The 21,584-nt window shown below is 37.3% G+C and overlaps 1 protein-coding gene across 1 annotated transcript in view; it reads right to left on the bottom strand.

Annotated features, from left to right (window-relative positions):
* The window catches only part of kntc1 (kinetochore associated 1), a 47,548-nt gene that overhangs the window by 17,950 nt on the left and 8,014 nt on the right, over positions 1 to 21,584 (bottom strand). Inside the window, exons 10-37 of the mRNA XM_028458297.1 lie at positions 20,774 to 20,826; positions 20,592 to 20,698; positions 20,448 to 20,502; positions 20,269 to 20,367; positions 19,117 to 19,160; positions 18,964 to 19,029; positions 17,758 to 17,833; positions 17,481 to 17,606; positions 16,607 to 16,773; positions 16,418 to 16,529; positions 16,184 to 16,327; positions 16,044 to 16,100; positions 14,945 to 15,016; positions 14,708 to 14,827; positions 13,610 to 13,753; positions 12,166 to 12,261; positions 11,972 to 12,075; positions 8,486 to 8,588; positions 8,267 to 8,401; positions 8,061 to 8,180; positions 6,808 to 6,880; positions 5,453 to 5,520; positions 5,073 to 5,374; positions 4,827 to 4,999; positions 2,048 to 2,148; positions 611 to 752; positions 479 to 535; positions 217 to 380 (exon numbers count right to left, since the gene is read on the bottom strand). Coding sequence (XP_028314098.1) covers positions 217 to 380; positions 479 to 535; positions 611 to 752; positions 2,048 to 2,148; positions 4,827 to 4,999; positions 5,073 to 5,374; positions 5,453 to 5,520; positions 6,808 to 6,880; positions 8,061 to 8,180; positions 8,267 to 8,401; positions 8,486 to 8,588; positions 11,972 to 12,075; positions 12,166 to 12,261; positions 13,610 to 13,753; positions 14,708 to 14,827; positions 14,945 to 15,016; positions 16,044 to 16,100; positions 16,184 to 16,327; positions 16,418 to 16,529; positions 16,607 to 16,773; positions 17,481 to 17,606; positions 17,758 to 17,833; positions 18,964 to 19,029; positions 19,117 to 19,160; positions 20,269 to 20,367; positions 20,448 to 20,502; positions 20,592 to 20,698; positions 20,774 to 20,826 — 3,080 coding nt within the window. The remainder of the gene's footprint in view (positions 1 to 216; positions 381 to 478; positions 536 to 610; positions 753 to 2,047; positions 2,149 to 4,826; positions 5,000 to 5,072; positions 5,375 to 5,452; positions 5,521 to 6,807; positions 6,881 to 8,060; positions 8,181 to 8,266; positions 8,402 to 8,485; positions 8,589 to 11,971; positions 12,076 to 12,165; positions 12,262 to 13,609; positions 13,754 to 14,707; positions 14,828 to 14,944; positions 15,017 to 16,043; positions 16,101 to 16,183; positions 16,328 to 16,417; positions 16,530 to 16,606; positions 16,774 to 17,480; positions 17,607 to 17,757; positions 17,834 to 18,963; positions 19,030 to 19,116; positions 19,161 to 20,268; positions 20,368 to 20,447; positions 20,503 to 20,591; positions 20,699 to 20,773; positions 20,827 to 21,584) is intronic.

The following is a 21,584-nucleotide window of genomic DNA, read 5'->3' as shown; positions in this document are numbered from 1 at the left end:
AACATGCCCATGACACAGAAAGTATCGGTTCCCTGTTTCGGAGAGGGAGGCGTTTTCACAAACTTCCACTCTGGAGCCTGTTTTTAAAAAGTTTTTAAAAAGTTCCAAAGCTCCAAAACGCAGTTGCCATGTAAACAGATAGGAGAAACGCACATTTTTTTTGCGTTTTCACTAGAAAACATTGCTGTGTAAACGGGGCCAAAGACGAGCACCAACCTGTACGCTGAGCTTCAGGTCCATGATGTTGGAGGTGACGTGCTGTAAGCAGCTGCCGTATGAGTTGACCAGCACTCTGAGGGTTAACTCCAGCTGTGTGCACTCCTGTAACATCTGCAACATGTTGGTTATGGGGCCGAGGAGAGGCGGCAGGTAGTTTGATCCTGTATTTAATCCAACATGAACACAAGACAAACTTTAAAATAGATAATTTCAGGACAAACAGAATGTGGATGAGGCATCAGGCTACATATTTACTCACCATTATCAAAAGAGCAGTGTGACAGACAGGAACAGTCCAGGGGGTACAATTTAGTCTCTGCAGGTTTAAGAAGAAATGAGAGGGATGAGTCAGCTCTTGATTCTGAAAGGAAACAATGAGGCATCGTTGTACCTGGAGCAACCGGCAGCAGACAGTTGGTGATTTCATACTGCACAGGAAGTACCGACATTGGGTCCAGAACGATGCAGTCCTCATTAAACACGTCCTGAAAAATCCACTGAGAGAAGGAATCCTTCCCTGTCAAGTTAAAATCCTGTAACACAACACAACGTGTAAAGACAATCTGACTAAAGCAGCCACAAATTTTTTCACAGCAGCAAAAGACACAACTAACGTTAAAGACTTGTAACGTTACTCATGTTACAATAAAACAAGAACACAAAGTAGGACTAATTAAATTATATAATGTGAATAAATAGATTAAACATTGCTGTTAAAGTGTAAATAAACCCCCTGGTTTTTGCTGACCTGTCACTAAGGGGAAATTAAAAAATGCCTTGATTACGGATGTTGTTCCTAGAGTAGTTAAGACACGCCCAGTCACAACAGCCACGCTGTCCATCAATGCTGAGGGCTGTGAAAGGAAGAAACCAAGTCCCTCCTCCCGTCTTTTATAGGAGGGGCAGGGCCAACAGTGACAGTTAGTGATGTCACTGATTTAAACTCAGCCAATAGCAAAATTCAATTGCAATAGCAGTGTTCCACCCATAGAGGGCAGTCACTCTTACATTTTACAACTAAAAACACTCAATTTAAATACTTCAACTAAAATGTAAATAGTGGGACTAGGATCAATAAACTACATTACTTCATACCTAATCATATATAGATTTAGCAGAAAAAAGTGGTTTTAGTTTGTACTTAAAAAAAAAATCTTTGAGTGTTTTAACCCTTGTTTGGTCGGTGATGCAGTGCATCATAAGGACTCAGGTTGTCTGAGATGGTGAGGTGGTTGTACAAAATAGATAATAAGGGATTGTGAAACTAATAATCAATTAGTAGAGGAAGAAAATCTTATCTTGGCTTTTAGTAAAAAATCTGGCTGGTGAGTTTTCGATAGCATAACTTCTATTATTGAAGTTATGCCTTTCTGGATTTGGGTTTCTGAAATTTGTGCAGTCAATGATTTGCAACAATTGAAAAACAAAATATTAAAAAGCAGAGTTAATTATAGCTGCTAGGGATGATATTTTTTTCTTTGCCTGACAACGAGGACAGTGATTTTCCTTACTCCATTTTTGTCCAAGTTTGTTCCCAGTATTCCCAGTGATATCACATCACCCTGTTACTTCACAGTTAGAATGAAGGAAAAAACATTTCTGTGAATCCGTTTACAGGACTGACTCCACATCCCACAATACAATGTGCAAAACTTTTCCGAAAATGCCAATGAACCAAGTGTCCACAGTAGAGATGAAAACTGATTTTCTGGAGGAATTTACAGTATTTTTTTGAAGTAAATGGTTTTTATTGACCTATGAAGCTTAAACTTTGTCTTTGTCTGATGAAAAAAGATTGTTCCGAGCGGCTTTAATTTAATTCACTGACCTTAGCCATGAAGTCAAAGTTGTCAGATAACTGACACTGATGATAGACGTCCATCGCTATCCTGGTGCACTTGCAAAGCTCCAAGCAGTCCAACAGAAGATCTGCAAAACACATTTATATTCATTCTCATGATCAACTTAGACAATATTCAAAATGATTGGCTAAAATTGTTCAAACCTTGACCAATAATGACAGAATAAAATCTTTTTCCCCCGAAATCCAACCTGGGCTATAATCTCATGTGAGGTCTAAAATTTTCTAGCAACTTCAGTCCACAGTTGGTCACATTTCCTCCAAATGTCATTAAAGCAGTGGTTCTCAAACATATTTGGGTATTCCACACTTTGAATGAAGGTGAACTTTCAAGCCCCATCTGAGCCCATTGCCACCCAAATCATCCTGATAAATAACACATTTTCAAATTTATTGAACAGGGAACAAGTAACATCATATTTCATAACAAATCAAAAACTAAATTAAATTAATCACCTGCATAAAAACTAATTTAAAAGTGCAGTAGTCAAAAATACAGGTAATAACATTGTTTGCGATCTGTGCCAAAAAGCTTTAAAAAAAAAAAAAAAGACATACAAGAAAATTGGCATGAAATTGAAAACTTTCTCCCGTTTGTCACACCCCACCTGTCATTTCTCCATTCCCCACCAGAAGGGCGCGCCCCACACTTTGGGAAACACTGCAGTAAAGGGCTGGGAGGGCTGCTGCATAGAGAGGGCTGATCACTTCATCTACAGCTGTAGGTTTACAGCATTTATCATAGACAGAACCACTTGTACTTACGGTTTATATGATCAACTTACTGAGTTTCTAAAGGATGAGTTCACTCAAAATATAATTAGAATTGAAAAGGTGTATTCCACTTTTAGTTAGTTAGTTAGTTAGTTAGTTAGTTTATTTCGGTCATTGTGAACATCCAGATCTTAGGTCATTCAAAGATTCCACACATTACACGACAGGAAAAAAAAAAATAAATAAGTATACATTAAGAATATCAACCGCTAATTGATGCCTGACCGAAAGGGGTTAAGGCTGAAGTCAAGACTTATTTTGCCTAACCCCTTATACAACTGAAACACTACTGTATGTCCAAAGGTGACATAATTATACAGTTTCTCTCATACCAACGATGGTAACATGTAAGCACAAAACATAAACTTCAACAATCAAAATTATATTAAGCATCCTCGATCAACTTCTTTTCTAATGTTTCATTCAAGTGTTCTATACTTCTCTATAATATTTAACTTGTACATTTTCTTAAACGCATGAATAGTTTTGGAGCCCTTAAGTTGTGTAGGTAGACCGTTCCACAGATCAACTCCTTTGACTGATAAACACCTCCTCTTAGTATTACTCTTCGCCATGGGTTTTTGTAGCAGATCAGTTCCTCTGAGGTTATATCTTGATTCTCTAGTTTGAAACATCTTTTGTAAACAGTGAGGAAGCATGAGATTGTGAGCCTTGTACATCACAACTGCTGTGTAGACATCAACAAGATCATGCAATTTTAAGATATTTAATCTAATAAAAAGTGGATTTGTTGGAGCAAGGTATTCTGAATGGCTGATCACTCTAATTGCTTTCTTTTGTAATAAGAAGATGGGTTGTATATTAGTTTTATAGGTATTCCCCCATATTTCCACACAATAGCTAAGGTATGGAAGGATGAGGGAATTGTACAGTATATATAATGCATTTTGATTCACAGAGGTTTTTATTTTATACAGTATGGCAATAAGTTTGGAAATTTTTGTCTTTAGTGTATTTAAGTGTGCTTTCCAATTTAACTTATTGTCAATATTGATTCCCAAAAACTTTGTAACATACACCCTTTCAATTTCATTCGGCCCTAGTAAGTTGGGGAAGTGTACAGCCCTCCCGCTACAGTGGCTATAAACACAGCGACGGCCACTTGACATCGCATCATTTTTATTTACTTTTAATGTAAAGTAGTCGGCAGTCCAAAAAAGACATCAAAAAATATGACTTGGATTGGAACCCCTGACCCTATGCTCCCAAGCACACCTCCTTACCTGCTGCTCCACCGTAACCATAGTGGTTACGGTGGAATCTTAAATCCCCTTTTGGGGATTTAAGATTTATTTTATTATTTTCAAAACCATTTCTGCTTTTTCACTAAAATGTGCAGGTACATCTTCACAAAGTTTGTCACTGTTTGTTGAAGGAACAATATATTATTTACTGGAATATTGCACTATAATGGTGTCATTGGTAAGAAAGACCCGATTCTTTGTTTACAAAAAGCACTATTGGAGATACTTATTCGTTTAGATTGGTATGTTGACACTTGTTTACAAAAATGTTGCACTAAAATAGTGTCACTGTTCATAGGACACTTTTTCAATTTATTGTCTTTCAGAGATATAAAATACAAATTGTATTTTTTCACTTAATCTTTATTTTTTCTTGTCATGTTATAGATTATCGTAGATTGATTTTTGACCAATATATTGATAATCGCAGTATTGTCATATCGTGAGATAATCGTTATCGTGAGCTTTGTATCGTATCGTGAGGTACCCAGAGGTTCCCACCCCTAATCATGTTACATCAAGGCTGTAAATTATTCATACTCGAGTCTGACAGAGGTCACATTTTCACAACCTTGTCAGCAACTAAACCAAAAAAAACAAAACAAAAAAAATGACAGAAAACAGGAATAAAGTAATAAAATGTTGCGTTTCTCACACGACAGATCAAAAAAATGCTCAAATACTTCTTTCTCACACTATTCTTTTACCTGAGTCACAAACAGTGATTGCTTGACAGGCCAGATCATGAATGACTGCTGGTAAGTCCATTCCCTCTGGAAGCACCATGGGCACATCTGCCTCCAGCATCTGGCACAACATCTTGGCGGCAGTGAACAAAACCCTCCCTGTGCTGCTGTTGTAGTGGTGCTCATACAGTTCACTGAAAAAACAAAATAAAAATCAGTGAGCAGTTACAATGCTTTCCCACCCTTTCTTCATCCACAGATGCAAACCTCAGGATCTTCAGGGCTTTGTCCACCTTGCCCGCCCCCAAAGCTCTCAGGGCCAAATCAGACCAAAGCTCCTGCTCAGTGCGCTGCAGCTGTCTGCCGAGGCGACGTAAACCAGCTTCTGTGGAGATGGTCTTAGTCTTTCCATCTGGATCATTCGCTACAACAGGGGTGGTCACGGATTTCTTCGCTGACGAATGGCGGTAACGTGTGTTTTCGTAGGCAGTGATGTGACGCTCCTGGATCTGCTTACGGATGATCGGATCCTCGTAATTAAAGGGGGTGAAGAACACGTCAAAGTCCTCCTAAAGAAGCAGAAAAGACTGGAGGTTAGAAAACAAACCAAAGAAAAAATGAAAAACAACAGAAAGAAAAAAACTCACCTGTAGATGAGCAATGGCCTTGAACATGTCGAGGTTGTTCTCACACTCCAGGCTCTTCAGAGGGTCATCTGCACAGGACAGAAAACATCGTGAATTATCACGTGTATAATCAGAGATGTTTGATCTATTGTGTGCAACATAGGCCTGGGCAATATATCGTGAATCAAGATATATTACAGAAAATCTTCTTCTTTTTTAGAGATTATTTTGTGCTAAAATACTCGTTTTAGGTGTTGCTGCTTTAGCTACTTCTCAGAACAGCATGAAAATCACAGTTAGATAGATTTCTGAAAGCGTCCTAACCCAGAATTTACACATTTTTTGTTCTCAAGTTTGGATTCTCAAAATTGAAACAATGTCTATAATTCACTTGGAATATCTCAGGAGTAAAACTTTACAGATATTAGTAACTCAAGGATCTTGTACTTCAGAACATTTTTTTAAGTAATTTGAAGAATTATTTAAAAGAAGTTGCAGGTTTTTTAAAAAAAAAGTTCTGGCAAACAATTTATGATTAAAGATAACAGTAACTATGAGCAGAGAAAAAAATTGAACTCCCAGTATGTATTGGGGAGTGAGATACTGATACTGAGATATCTGGAACTAAACTTTATGATGATATACATAATGATTAATATTTTTGTTGTAATTTTGAAAAAACGTAGTATACGAAAATAGGATTTGACAGCCAATCAGGCCTCGTGCACTATTTAGCTGAGTGCTTGGACACAGAATGTTTGCTGGTTTGTTGTCAATGTAACCCTTGTTACCCTCCTCATGTCCTGCTGCGTTTTGTTTCCTGCTCCTGGTTTCTTCATGCTGCGTTTTTGGATTTTTGATAATAAATATGGACTGGAATCACCAACATTCTCTCTGCCTGCTGTTTCCATCTATCTCTGCATTTGGGTACACATCACCACAACGTGATAATATTGCTATTTTATAATTCATTTAGTATTAAAAAAAACTTGTTTTAAGAGTCGCTGGTTTAGCTATTTCTCAGAACAGCACGAAAAACTCAGTTAGATGGATTTCCGAGTGTGTCAAAACACAGACCTTCCCCTAAACAAGCCACACTACAGAACTCACTCACACGTGCTGTCCCTAATAGGAGTAAAAGCCAAAAGTGGCACATATTGTGCAGTTTCAGCTGTTATTCCAAAATTTTATACCCAATGCCATCCAGCTAGTTCAAACCAGTAGAAAGTTACAAACGCTAGATGGCACTAATGAGTCCCGAAATTGCATCAAAAAATTACACCTTAAATTTGATAATCAACTAAATACCTCAGTTACATTAATGTTTGATGGTAGGACCATGACACTGATCTAATCTTTAAAATAAAAATACTTACCCCTTTTGATGATTTGCAGGTATTTCAAAGCCTCCACCATCACCTGAGTTATTACCATCTGGTGTTTCTTGTGCTGTTGAAGACAATTTGATGCAGACAAAAAAAAAAACAATTGTGTTCTCATGTTAATGTGATGTTTTGACCAGAATTAAATATTTAATGACAGTTTGAAACAAGAAATGAAACATTAGCAATATAACAGACTCGTTTTAAAGCTTCTTATATAACCACACAACTCACATTTTAAAAACGTACATGTACTGTATGTCAACCACAAGTTGTTCTTACTCACAAACAATTGTTGAAAATGCTGCTCGCAAGTTTGTTTTTGACTACATCGTAAACAATCAGTTTGTTGACTAATGGACAGGTAGAGCAGGGGTTGTCAACCTTGTGGTTAGGACCCCATTTGGGGTCGCAAGACACCTTCAAGAAATTAAGAATATTTTTGAACAATTTGAGCCCAATTTTTCTTATCATTACCCTTTTTCTGCTACTACACCAACAATTCCAATTTCAACCTATTTTCATCTCTTTTTCTTGCCATATTGTTGCTCTTTTTAATGCATTTTTGCTACATTACTCCCATTTTTGCCACTTCAACATCAAATTTCAATGTAGTTTCTGCAGATTCTTTTCCACTTTCAGCACTTATAAACCCTTTCCACCATTTTTCCCACCTAATGTCACATATGTTGACCCATTATTGTCACTTTTAACCTCTTTCCACCGCATTTCATGCTTATTTTTCCCAATTTAAACTCATTGTTCTGTGGTTTACAAAATCCCATTTCACCATCTTTTCCACAATTTTAGGTCACTTTTAACTCATTTTATTTCTGATAAAAACAAGGATTGACATCTTTAAAATGACTATATACTATGGTGGTTTTTCTTTTTAAAAAAAAAAAAAAAAAAAAGGTGCACATATTTTGTTTATCGGTAATACATTAAACACGTTTTTTCTTATATACTGTACATTTCCACTACAGGTAACCTTTAATGTGCGCACTGATTATTCTCTTATTTACATTTCTGAATGTCAAAATGTTAAAAGCTTCAATTGCTGCTTAATAAAAGCGGGTTTTCCACACAAGCAAATATAAATGAGTCATTAATATGCAAAAGAGAAAGAGTTTTTAACTGTGTCAGCAGCTCAGACATAAATATGTTATTGCCTGTCGAGCTTGGGTCGAGTTTGGTCACTGCTCTGATGAGCTCAGAACTTTATTAAACACACATCCTCTGCCCACCTCCTCAGATATGTGGTCTTTGTCCTCCAGCTGCAGTCGAGCCCACGCTGTGAGACGTTCAATGACACACTCGGCTTCTGCAGAGGACAGCTTCTTCAGGACACAGAGGATCTCCTCGATCTAAAAGCAGACAAAAGAGACTCAGTGATGAACACCTCTGACTTTGAGCTCCAACATAGTCCATGTGCAGGAGGAAGTACCAGTACCTTCCCGTGGCTGCTCAACTGGATCAGGTAGAGGTAATTTATTTGGGATATTGGCAGCTTGTAAGCTTCGGCTAACGTCAGAGAGTCCTCCAGGGACATTGGTAAGTCCTGCTTCAGGATGTATCTGATAAGCCTCTGTGAATTCAGTGATTTAAATGTTAGTTTACATGCAGTAACATTGATAAATAGGTAGTAGAACAATGAGAACAGTATTCTTACCATGACCTGAGTGCTGGTGGAGAGGTTAAAGTTACTGATGCCGTAGCCCCTGAGAAGCTTCCTGATCTCCATCAGACAGTAGCTCTCCTTTAAAAGCTCCTGCCTAAAGATGTAATGTTCACATTCAGCTGATTATAGATGTCTTTAGTCAAGCATGACTAACACTAAGCACAACAGGCAATGGTGGTGTAACAGGTAAGAAAGTGGGCTTGTTAGAGCTCGAAATGTAACAAGACACGAATTGTTATTAAAAAAAGTGTTTTAATAAAACCCAAAATGTAGTAACTGGTCAATAATGTAACAAAAGTGCTTAGCTTGAAATGTAATTAACAAAAATATATGACAGAACCCAAAATCTTACAACTGGTCAATGATGTAACAAGATGATGAGCACAAAATGCAAAAAGTTTTTGCCTTTTTTTTTTATATACATAAACTTTTTTTATATGAAATATATATATATATATATATATAAAGGGTGTGCGATATGATATTAGATCGTTAAGGATTTCAACATGACAACAATCTCCCAAATCACGGAGATCGTAGAACCGTCTGTAGTTCACATTTTAACCCTTGCGGTGCCGTGTCTGCGTCATATGTCTGTGGTCCATACACAGAACATCCAATGGTTTTTTTCTCTGCCAAATCATACCATCTTCTAGTCAGCATGTCAGCATTACAGACATTAATTAGGATTAATTAAGCGCTTAAACAGGGCAGAAGTACGCTCCGCTCCTCCTCCCCCCCAGTGCACAGACACAGAGTTAGCTCTGCTGCTTACTCCGTGTTAGCGACTGTCTGTCAGAGGCTGAGTGCAGATGTCTGTCTGTCTGTTAAACTCCATCAGTTGTGAGTGTTAAAGCACTGAAATATGTTTGAGAAAACACTGCATGTGTTTCTTTTCTATAACTAACTCTCTGTCACTGTGCTGTAGCAGAGATCTGCTGCTGCTGAAGCTCACGGGGCTGTTTACACATTCTTAAAGAGACAGTGTCCTGAATGTGATTTACTTTAAAAACTACTTTCAACAACTCAGAGCTGCCCTGAAAAAAGCAACACTACATAATTTAATCACATTTCAGCCTTAATGAAGGAAAAAGTCAAAAGTGACACAAAATGTTGTTTTTGTGCTGCTAGTTATTAATAAAAGGGTCTTTGTGGCACTTTTCTCCACTGACTTTGACCCATTATTGTTTTTCTTGTAAAACTATTGAAAAAAATAAAAAATACTAATTAAATGAAGATGATGAACCTGCAGAACCCTAACAAATGAGCTAACACAAGCACTGAGCTAACGCTAGCGCCAAGCTAACGTCACGAAATGCATTTTAACACAGTCTTTTCAAAGACAAAAACAGCAAAATGAAATGACTAATGAAAACTTTAGACTTAAATTATATCACGTAGGCCATATCATCAATGATCTAAAACGAGCACACAGCGCTAACATATGAACTCTGAAGACGGTGCACACTTTTTAGCGTTATTTACAGCTTACCGAAGTGCTCTGTTCGTCGTCTCCAAAGATAGAAGGAATTGACCCCTCAATCAGACTAAGTCTTTCGACAAAACCTTCTTTATACTGGTGGAGGTTGCTGAAGCAGTCATCCTTGAAGTGCTTCGCGCAAACAAAAATGACCTTACCCACAGATGTGGGTACATTTCCATTAAAAATAAAACTCAACCAGGCACTTCAAAAAGGTTCTGATGCTGGGAGACAGTGTAATGAAGTGTGTGGGTTGTACATCCAACAACCGAACATTTTGATTTCTCCTCTCGTAACTTCGGCATCCTTGAGCTTGGACTAGAAAATCGCAGCGAGAAATAAAAATGGCGGATTGCTCAAAGTGTTGGGCCTGGAGTCGATGTCCTAATTTGGCAGCTTCGCTGCAAATACTGTGACGTCATTGTTCAAATAAACATAATAGAGAATCGAAAAAATGAAAAAGATTGAAAAATATGACCAAAACAGAATATAAAGATATCAACGGAGCACCTGAAGAGACTAATTTGAACTTTTGTACTTCTAAACATTCTAAATATACATCAAAATGCATTTAAGGGCTAAAAAAGTGGATTTAGCATGATATGCCCCCTTTAAAGCTTTTTTTTTTTTGCTTTAGTGACAACTCTGACACTATCTATGTCAGAGTTGAATGGATTTCTTACTGTATTTTGGCGTTCCTCCAACTTTCTCTCCCGTCAGTCTGCACACACGCAACTTCCTCTTCCTCCCCGACATACAGTGTCACTGCTTGCCCTGTTTTTTTTATGGTTTTATCTCAGCATCGCCACATTATCCATGAATTCCACACATGCTCTGGTCGACTGTGCACTGCTGTGCGCTGCTGGGAACGTCAACTCTGTACGTAGCGCCATTTTCTGTCTCATAAACTCCTTTCCTCTCTCCCTCTGAGCTCTGTTGAGCATAGATGATCTCTTATCCAAATGTGCGCTGCTACCTCCTACATGTCACCTATTATTTTGCTATCTGGCTCACAGGCTGGGGGTATTTTGTACCCCCCCTCCTCCCGACACGCAGTGATGACCCGTTTGGCCCGGTTAGTTGATGGTTTTATCTGATAGTAGGCAGTATTCAATTTATAAATAAGCAAATATATATATTTGTATGACAATAAATAGTGTCAAAATGGTGAACAGACAATTTCTCAATGGTAATCATTCTTGTTATTGTTAGCATAGCTGCCAACTGTGTGCCGTCCTGTAGAACCGTGAGCTTTCCTACAATATCACAATATATGTTGTGCCGTGAGGTTAATACCATAATTATACTGAATCGTGAAATTTAGATATCGCTGTATCCCTAATATATATATATATATATATATATATATATTTACACATATGCATTTTTTTATGATACCACTCTCTACACTGAAGCATTTAATCCATAAATCACTGACTCACTATAATGTAATAAAATGATTACACTATTAGGGAAAAAATGTTTCACCTGCCCCATAATGTAATAATGAAAGAAAGTTCAGCATCTTGTTACATTTCTTAACAAAAAAATGTATTTGCATCAACATATGCATAGCACGTAAACGCCCAGTCACTAGGTGTCAGTGAACCGCATCAGACCTTGTTAAACTATCTCACACCTCAATTCATTTTATTTATTTTATTTTGTACTTGAAATTTGTAGTTATTGATATTGTGATACGTTGTGATGACTATCGTATTTAGTATCGGGATATAACGTATCATGACATGCATATCGTGAATAGTATCGTGATGAGCTATTACATTTCGGGTTTCAGAGGTTCTCGTTACATTTGTGGTTGTTGTTACATATGGGGCTCTAACAGGGCTTGTAATCGGACGGTCACCGGTTCTAATCCAACCCGGGTCACCACTGTGGGATGTTAAACAGCTCGTGTTAAACGTTGCTTTGTAATAAAAGCATCTGATAAATTTAATTGTAATCTTGTAACAACATGTTTTCCTGCATTAACCTACTTTGGCCCGTCCATTTCCAGGTACTGTTGAACCAGCTTTTCTACCACGCTGCTCCACGGCACCACAGCTTTCTGCATGATCTCCAGGACAGCATCCACCTTCAGCTGCAAGGAGAAACAACAACAGAACCACAACTTAATAGTTTGCATTTATAAATGCTCAGAACAAGCCAGTTTGGCTGCAACAGTACTTACATCCGCATCCGTCATACAATTGAGCACAGCCACCGCTTTGGCCTCCCACTCAGTGAACAGTGTTGTTGTCCGAGAACTGCAGCGCTGCAGCAGATCCTAGTCACATTCGGAATGGAAAACAGAAAAAACACTGGGCCTCATGCAAGAAGAAGCAATATGAAAAACTAAATAACGAGAAAAATCTTTTGTAACTTTATTTTTGGGATTCTTCAATGTTTTCTTATCTTACAAATTCTCTGAGGTAAGAGAAAATTCTAAGAGTGGTTCAGAACTCTCGTAATAAGATAAAAACATCATAGCCTAAATGTTTATCCAATGAACAATAACATGATTTAACAACAAAAAACCCACATGATATAGACTAACTTTTATTATCATATACTTTTAAAGAAAGTGTTTTTAAATTCATAGCATTGCACACATTTTGCCAATGCTCTGTTCTTGCTGTGCCGGTACTGACACTCTAAAATTTAAAAATGTTTCTGTGTTTGATTTGATTTAAAAGTATTTTAACTTCCCTGCTGCTAAAGTTCTTTTTCCTCCCCCAAATTCCTTTTTTTGTGGCATCTTTCGGGCAGTCGGCAGTTTGTATTGTACCATTGTCAGGCTTTCTGGATATTAAAATGAGTGTCCTAAATAGCAGTGGTTCTCAACCTTTTCAGACTTTTATTATTTATTTTGTGCCATAGTTTATAGTCATCTTAAAGATGTAAATTCTTGTTTTAATCTGAAATAAAATGGGTTAAAAGTGACCAAAAATTGTGGAAAATGTGGTGAAATGGGATTTTAAAACAACCAAAATTGGTTAAAAGTTGCAAATTAGAGTGGCCAAAAACAGACAGAAAAAGTAGTAAAAAGGGCTCAAAGTGTCAGTATTGGCTTCAAAGTGGCAGAAATGGGGGCAGGGGGATATTGTAAATTAGTCTGAACAATTAGCTTCAACTGGCAAATAATGAGCATGACAAATCGTGAATGCGGTTAAATTGTCAGAAATAGCATGAAACATGGTGAAAAGAGGTTAAAACTGACAATAATTGGTCAACATCTGCGACTTTATGTGCGAAAAGTGGTGGAAAGGGTTTATAAGTGCTGAAAATGTGGAAAAAATTTGTAGAAAAAAGCTTAGAAATTTGATGGAGAAGTGGCAGAAATGAGAGTAATGTAGCAAAAATGCAAAAAGTGATGAAAATAGGTTAAAATATGGCAAGTTTGGTGAAGTGGCAGAAAAAGGGTAAAAATAAGCAAAAATAGGCTCAAATTGTTCAAGAAATATTCTAGGTTTCTTGAAGGTATCTGGCGGCCCCAAATGGGGTCCTGACCCCAGGTTGAGAAAACCCGGCTAAAGAGACATGAACCATCAGAACTCTGAACATCTTTATGATATTGATGAATTGAGAAACAATTAATTCCCCTCATTGAGCCTTGTAAAGACTTTAATTGTTACCTTGATGTACTGTAGAAGCAGCTCATCAAAAGGAATGTTGTGCTCCTGCGTGTAGGGCACAATGGCGTTTTCCACCGTGGCAGCGATCAGCTGCGGAGCCAGCACTTTGTCCAGCATGAAAAAGGCCACGCTAGAAATATTGCCCTTTTTAAACAAACAAAAGTGACGTTGTGAACTCTGCACATAAACATCGCTCAACTTATTTACATGACAAGATATGCCTTTTTCTACAAACAAGTAACTATTAGCCTAATGACAATTTCCAACCAACTTCACATGAAGTAAGAAATAACAAAATAATAGAATAAATGACATAATAATAATATCTACACATTTATATCGATAAACCCAACAAGCATGTTGCACTTGCGTAACACTGGCTCGTACTACTACTGTATAAAACTATATAAACTAAATTAAAACTATTAAAAAAAATATCTAATTCCTTAAAATTTCACCTATTAACATTAATTTCATGTTGCCTTAAAATATATTAATATTGTCTAGAACAGCAATTCTCAATTGGTGGGTCGTGGACATCTGGTCAAAAAAAAAAAAAAAACTTAATGTCTCTCATGTTGGACTTCTTTTGACAAATATGCTGTCAAATGTATGTTGCACAGGAAAATATATAGATTTATGTTTTAAAAAAAATTAAATGTGTTTTCAACAACTATTTTTGAAAAACAAAATTTGGTTGGTTGTAGTAAAATGTGGGACCAAGGGTGAAACCAGTTGAGAACCCCTGGTCTAGAACTATCTTTAACAATATACACTGGGTGAGCAGGCATAATGCAATAGAATAATAAAAAAAAAATAAAATGAAATGATATTGTGTTCAGAACAACCTAAGAATGTTTGACCAGATAGACAAGTTTTGATGTAAATTTTCTGTGTACAAAACAGGGGACGGGACTTGGATAAGCAAACTGCTTCTCTCGTCTCCTTTTTCGGCATGTACAAAAAAAATAAATACATAAATAAAATGTAAATGTGAAAGTGAATGTACCCATGTCGAAAAATAAACTGAATAAATAAATAAATAAATGAAATAAATAAATAAATGTAATACAAAAGAAAACTTGCTAAATCACACACCTTCTCAAAGACTGAGAGTGAAAGCTTGCAGTTGTATTTCTGATGGAGATCCAGCAACTGATGAAGATGCGATACGAGAGACTTCAGGTTCTCCACCTCTTCTCTAGAGCTACTGTCATCCTGAAATGCATGGGAAAAAAAACAAATATTTTATTTTAAACTAAAATATAGTAAGAAAATAAACAGATGATAATACAATAATGTGTTACTTTATTGGGGAATATTGATTAATCTTACAGATATCAGCCATGTCCACAGGGAGGGCACCCCAAGAACTGCAAGGTCCAACCCATTCTGTGGCCAAGAATCCTGAAAGACAATACGTTATGACTCCTCAAGATATACAATTAAAAGAGCATGGGGCAGGATCAAGAAAACAAACTCCATAGTAACATGACGGCCGTTAGTGTAACTGCAGCCATCAGCCAGGTTGGCACGTAAACTCTTCACAACAGAGCAGCTGATGCTGTGACACGGCTTTTTATTTACTCGCTGTTCACGTGACTGTTTACTGAAAGTAGAGGATGGATACCCGACCAAAGCCCAATGGAACCCAACGAGTCGGGTCGGGTTCGGTCAGATATTTAAAACTGGTGGTCAGGTTCAGTCACATAGTGTTCTTCCGTTCCTGCTGTAGCAGGAGGAGCTGTGGGCACAGGTTCAGCGCTGCAGGACTATTGAGCAGAGAACAACTTTGACGCCACAATCCTTTTCTGCACAACAACATGGATTATGTAAATAGATCGACTGGATCTCTTGCGCGCAATGCACACCCATTTGTGTTTGACGTTTGCTTGTTACTCCGTGAGCTCATCTGATGTTGACATTATCAGTTGTTTGTCATTAAAAATGGACTTGCCAGTAAAACAAACGTAAGTATGTAATTTGTATGAGGAAAAAATTAGGTTGTAACTGTCGGTTTCGGGTCGGGCTAGGACAAAAGAATGCGGCAAGATCCGCACTCTAACTGCAAGAACTCCGTGGAACCAAACAGTAGTTTGTTCCACCTTCTTTTAGTCTCCAAGCCATTGAGAATGCGCATCAGCATCACGTGACGTCATGTCTGCAGAACCACGCGAGAAATTTGGGCCCGTAATTGCTGAACAAAATCCATCACACACTCTGTTCAAGACAATAGGGAGAAATGTGTGTGGGCTCATTCTTTTAGGGTTTGAACACTTCATCAACCATTAGCATTTAAAATACTTTATTTTATGTTTAGGTTTCCACAAATCCTGTCCTTTGCTCCTTTAAAATACATAAAACAGTACATGCAATAATGAAAATATCTCAACCTCTTCACAATTTATTATTATCATCACTTGTTAATATTTACCTTTTCTGTGAGCTCCAAGTCTCTCGCCTTCTGCCAAAGCCATTTAGCCAGAACTCTCTGTGGAGGCATTTACATTTACATCACTCCTAGTTCTATGATGTAGACGTGTTCATAGATGAGAGAAGAAGGAGGAGTCCCACCTGGCCTCTTGGAAGAACTCTTCTCACGAAAGGAACCAAAACTTTCCTGAACCAGGGGCCCAAGTCTCGGGACGACAGGTCCAGAGGAATAGCGCTGAGTAAGGTTTCCAGTTTGTTCTCGTCAAACTCTGCAGCGATCTGTCCCTGTTATGAAACAAAAACAAGTTCATTAAGCCTCATGCTTATATAATGTTTAAATACTGAGTGGATGAAAATATTTTGACAGTTTCGCACCTCGTTTCTAAGCCAAAGGAGTTGAGCGCCCCTCATATCTCCGTCTCTAAGATGAGTCAAAACTTCTCCAAAACTATCCGAGTTGTTCAGGAACTCAATCCAGGCTATTGCACTGTACACAACACAGCAGGATGAAAGAGAATCAAACACACTTTAACACAACACTCATTTCTCAAACGTTGACCTTACTTAAAGTTTTCTGATCCGTGCAGGCTGTAGAACGTTGCCAGCCTAGCCATAGCTTCTTGGGTTTGCATGCACGAATATCGAGACGAAGCGTGGTTTAACATCTTCATGGCCATCTCAAAGGTCGGCCAGGGAGCTTTCAGGCAATAGTCCACCACGTACTGTGCGTCCTGAAAACACATAAGAAGTAACTAAGGGTGTCCCGATCCCATACCAGCAAAGAAAAATGATTTGTTCTTGTTGGATTAATTGAATCTATTCTTCTTCAGCGTCTTCTAATTAATTTATTATTTATCTGATTCAATTGTACAATATTCCTATGCTGAGCCTAACATAATGTGTAATTTGAATAAAAAATATTATGATTACATTGTTCACAAAGCACAAACTTAAATTTAACTAAGCTATATTCATGCTTTTCAGGATTTTTTGTAAACTTTCTAAAACAAATGTGTTTTTGTGTATAAAAAAAACCAGCACTTCATACAGAACATTACACTACAATCATTTATCCACTGACTTTGTTCATTTGTCATTCATGGACTTAATCATTTTGCCTCTGAACCCTGTGATCTTGTCCAGTGTGGATTGGAGACATTGCCTGCTCGAACTAGAACTGTCAGTGCTATCTGCTACATGTTTAGCATTGAAGTGGAAGGGCTATGGTGATTGGCAAACTTTTTCTTGCACAATTCGCACACAACTGGGGTTTTGTTTTCCATCTGGTGTTTTTTTAAAAACTGAAATCGTGCCCACAAAGCACAGCAATTAACGCAGTAGAGTCCCAGCACTGCTCAAAGCATAACATGATTGACTGAATGTTGTGTCGGATGTCAACGTTATGAACTGCAAAGTTTGAAAGGAATTTTAGACTCACTGTTATCTTCATCAAGTTGGTTTTAGCCTCATCTACTAGCTCCGCCCACACGTCATGTCCATATCCACCGACTGAGGCTGAGGCCAGCTGCTCCAGGATGAAATCCAGCTTCACCTTGTACACAAGCTGAACCAGAGCAAGACTGTTAGAAGTGGCAACCATTAATCTATAATGATAAATAATCTTTATATATAGTAGCGCTCTATCCTGCATTATTATTTTAAACTGCTCCACCTTGTTGAGTTAGGGAGTAAACATGTCTAATTCACAGTCTTACCTCTAAATCCAGCTCAAATGTAATGGCAAACTTTTCAGCCTCTTCAAACATGTGTTTGTGAAGAAGTCTGCTGAGTCTGCATGGAGAGGAAATTCAAGTCAGTCAAATCCAACCTAACGCCTTCAAAACATTGTTCAAAAACACCCTGAACACCAAGGTTATTGACTGACCACATTTACTCTCATACAAGTGAAAACAAGTGTTTAATTACAACGTTCAAACAGAAAAGACGCATCTAGGGTTCTGGATCAGAACATTCTGTATAATTCACTCATTTTGCCTTATTTAGATTACTGTACAGAGACATGGGGAAACACCTACAAAACTTCACTGCAATCATTTTCATTCTGCAGAAAAGAGCAATCAGAACTCTTCATAATGTTGATTTTGGGGTTCACACAAATGACTTGTTTTTAAAATCAAAAATTCTGAATTTGTTTTACTTGGTGGAGCATAAAACAGCACAAGTGAATAGTAAATATAAAGCAAGGAATGATCCGTTACCAAAAAATGTCCACAAAATGTTTCATGAAAGAGAGGGAGGTTATAATCTAAGAGGGAAATCAAATCTAAAAGTTTGCAGTGTTCGTAAAATAATAAAAAAGTTTCTGTATTACCATCTGAGACTGAGTTTAAAATAATTCCAAGTATAATTCTGTTTAAAAAAGAGCATTAAGAAACGATTCTACAGAAATTTGTTGATAAATAATGAGCACATGGTGCTCACTTGTAATTTGAAGTAAAAGGTTGCGGGATATGGTACATTATTTGAAAATGAGGTTTGGTTAATGTAAACTATTATTACATGGTTTGTGTGTGAGTATTACATTGCATTGAATGTTTATTCACAGTATAGTTATCAAATTGTTAGTAAATTGTCACTGTTTAGGTTTAAAAATCTTGAAAAAAGGGTTGGGGTTCAATAAGTTTATACTTCTTCCTACTACTTTTAGTTTACGTAAACTGAGATGCGTAAAAATTTGAAGATGCAAGATACATTACCATCAAGAAATAACAACAAAACAGTATTTTATTTTATACTGTTTTTAAGTTGTTAATTACATAGTCGAAATAATTCAATCAATCAAATCAATCAAATCTAACTGTAAAGCATGAATTACAGATGCTCCTTTGAGAACACACACACACACACACACATCATCTTTGTATCTTCAGAGGAAAGAGTAAAATTATAAACAGAAATACCGGTTCTCAGGTAGAGCCTCTGTGAAACATCTGACCACAACAGAAGTGATTGGCTCTGCTTGACTGCTTAAACAAAAAAAAAAAAAACAAAATTACTGAACATAGACGAACCAAGTGGAAATCTGAAGATTGTTTTGATTGGGCACATTTTACCTTTTAGAATTTTCACTGACACCTTCAACTAAATAAATTGTATCCTGAAATTAAAAGAAAAGCCTGTAAAAAATATATAATATATAACAATCATATGCCAATATACTAACAATGGGAACTGCTGCAGGGTTCTCGCCAGCACAGTTGAGTTTAGGGGCCCCTACGCTGTGATTTTGATCCCCTACGGTGTGATGTCGGTTAAAACACAGCGTAGGGTTTTTTTTCCTTCTGTAATAGTTACCGTCGTAATATTTGTTGCACACTTAGCCACAAAAGGGACTTCCAGGCGTGCATTAGTTGTTTAAACTCGTTTTTTAATCTGCATAAGCAAAAACACATACGTCAGCCGCACTGTCTATTTAATACAGGCAAAATGCTTGGAAACTCCTGCCTTTACCTGAAGAACCCGAGGACCCCAGCAGCTACTTAGCTGCCCCAATGTTGCCTGTGTGCGTCCTTCGCTTTGTAAAGGCTCAAACAAACTCAGGCGGACATTGTGGACTCCGTCAGGCCAATCAAGTACAAAGCTCAGATTTTATGACTGCGTCTGCTGTATCATATGAAACACTGCTGAGCATGTATTTTTCAAATTGACCCACATTAGATGCAACAACGACCTGTATTTCACCGCCTGGTGAAACAGAGCAGGAGATATGGAGACAAGCTTAGAGATGAGCTGAGATGAGCTAAAAAAATACTGAAACTTTAAAACACGTCCCAGAAAAAGTACATGGACTACAGAGAAGTGCTAATTATTGTGGGAAATGTAGGATTTTACTGGATGGAAACTACTACGCTGCGTGGCGCTCCAGGTGAGTTCAAGCATGAAAGCTCTGTTTGGGACTTAATCCATAATCACCGTCCAATATAAACAGTGCGCTTCATAATCTAAACAAAAACAATCAACTAAATAAAACAATAGAAAAACATAAAATGAATGAAACTTTAGCTTCACTTCAAAAATGTAGCCCTCAAAATGCAGAAAAGTGTTTCAGAGGGTTATACATTTCTAAATTTTCAGGGGGGATGCCCCCAAACCCCCCTATAAAAATGTGTATGTGGCGCTAGCTCATGCGCAAAGCAATCCCCCTACACTGTGAAAAATTCCTGGTGAGAATCCTGTGCTGCCTTAGTCAGAAGATAATTTCTCACCATGTTGATTTTGCTTTGGACCAGGCAGGACACTGAGCAGATGTCCAGTGAGTAGCAAACCTCCATCGTGGGCAGAGATCGTATTTGAAGTGAACAAATCTGAAAAATCAAAGCGCAGTAAGATGACTTTAAAGCAGAAACTTTAAAAGTCTCTTTTTTTCTATTTTCTGTTCTGCTACCTGGTTGTTGTCCTGCTTCATCAGAGAGATCATCTTCATGCTGCTTTTGTCTTGGCTTTAACACAACAAGTACAGACTCTTCGCATTTTGTAAAACCATGAAATCTTTGAAGTATTAAAAACATAAAACAGGGTTAATTAAAACCTGGAGGTAGAGCCGCACTCTACAGTGAGTTCAAAGTCATGAATGAGAAGATCCGGCCAGCAGTGAATCATTAGGAGGAAATGCAAATCCCAGAGACTGAGAACATCCTGAGAGAAAAGAAACATTTAGAAATAATCCAGCATGGGTGCTTCAGTTCTCTGTATAATAAAGACTGCACTCACTTCAGTGTCCAAAATATATAATTGATTTTCAGCAGCCACCATTTTTCTAACACCTGTTAAAAAAAAAACAAAAAGGATAAAGATAAATTATGAAAATGCTCCTGCCTCTATGAGTTGTGAATTAACAGATTATTTTGTAATCAACTATGAAAGACATGGGCGGCCCATAGCCTACATGTGACCCTCAATGTACTATTGTGCAGCCCCCAAATGCACAAAATAAATAAATTAAACATACAAAATGACAGCGAAATACAGAAAATGACAAAAAGATACAAACCATTAAGGAAAATACACAAAATTATGCTAAAAAGACACATTGCAGAAAAATACACAAAATAACTCCAAAAAAGACGCAAATTATTAATGAATACACTAGAAATGACTCCAAAAACACACAAAATGACTAAACTACTATGACTCCAGAAACACACAAAATGACACCAATAACACAAAACTACAAACAAAATACACAAAATTATGCCAAAAAATGATACAATGCAGAAAATAAAATGACAACAAAAATGCACAAAATGACTCCAAGACACAAACCAACAACAAAAATACACATACCGGTAACTCCAAAAACACACAAAATGACTCCAAAAAGATACAAAACAACAAAAATACACAATTAGTCGAAAAACACACATAATGGCAACAAAAACACACAAAATGACACCAATAACACACAAAAATGCAATAAAAATACACAAATTGATGCCCAAAAAAGGATACATTGCAGAAAAATACACAAAATGACTCCCGGACACAAATATATACATAATAACTCCAAAAAACACTATAATGA

Source organism: Gouania willdenowi, chromosome 9 (assembly GCF_900634775.1).
Source record: "Gouania willdenowi chromosome 9, fGouWil2.1, whole genome shotgun sequence".
Taxonomy (NCBI): Eukaryota; Metazoa; Chordata; class Actinopteri; order Blenniiformes; family Gobiesocidae; genus Gouania; species Gouania willdenowi.
Note: the sequence above shows the minus strand (reverse complement) of the source record. Positions and strands in the feature narration are given on the sequence as shown.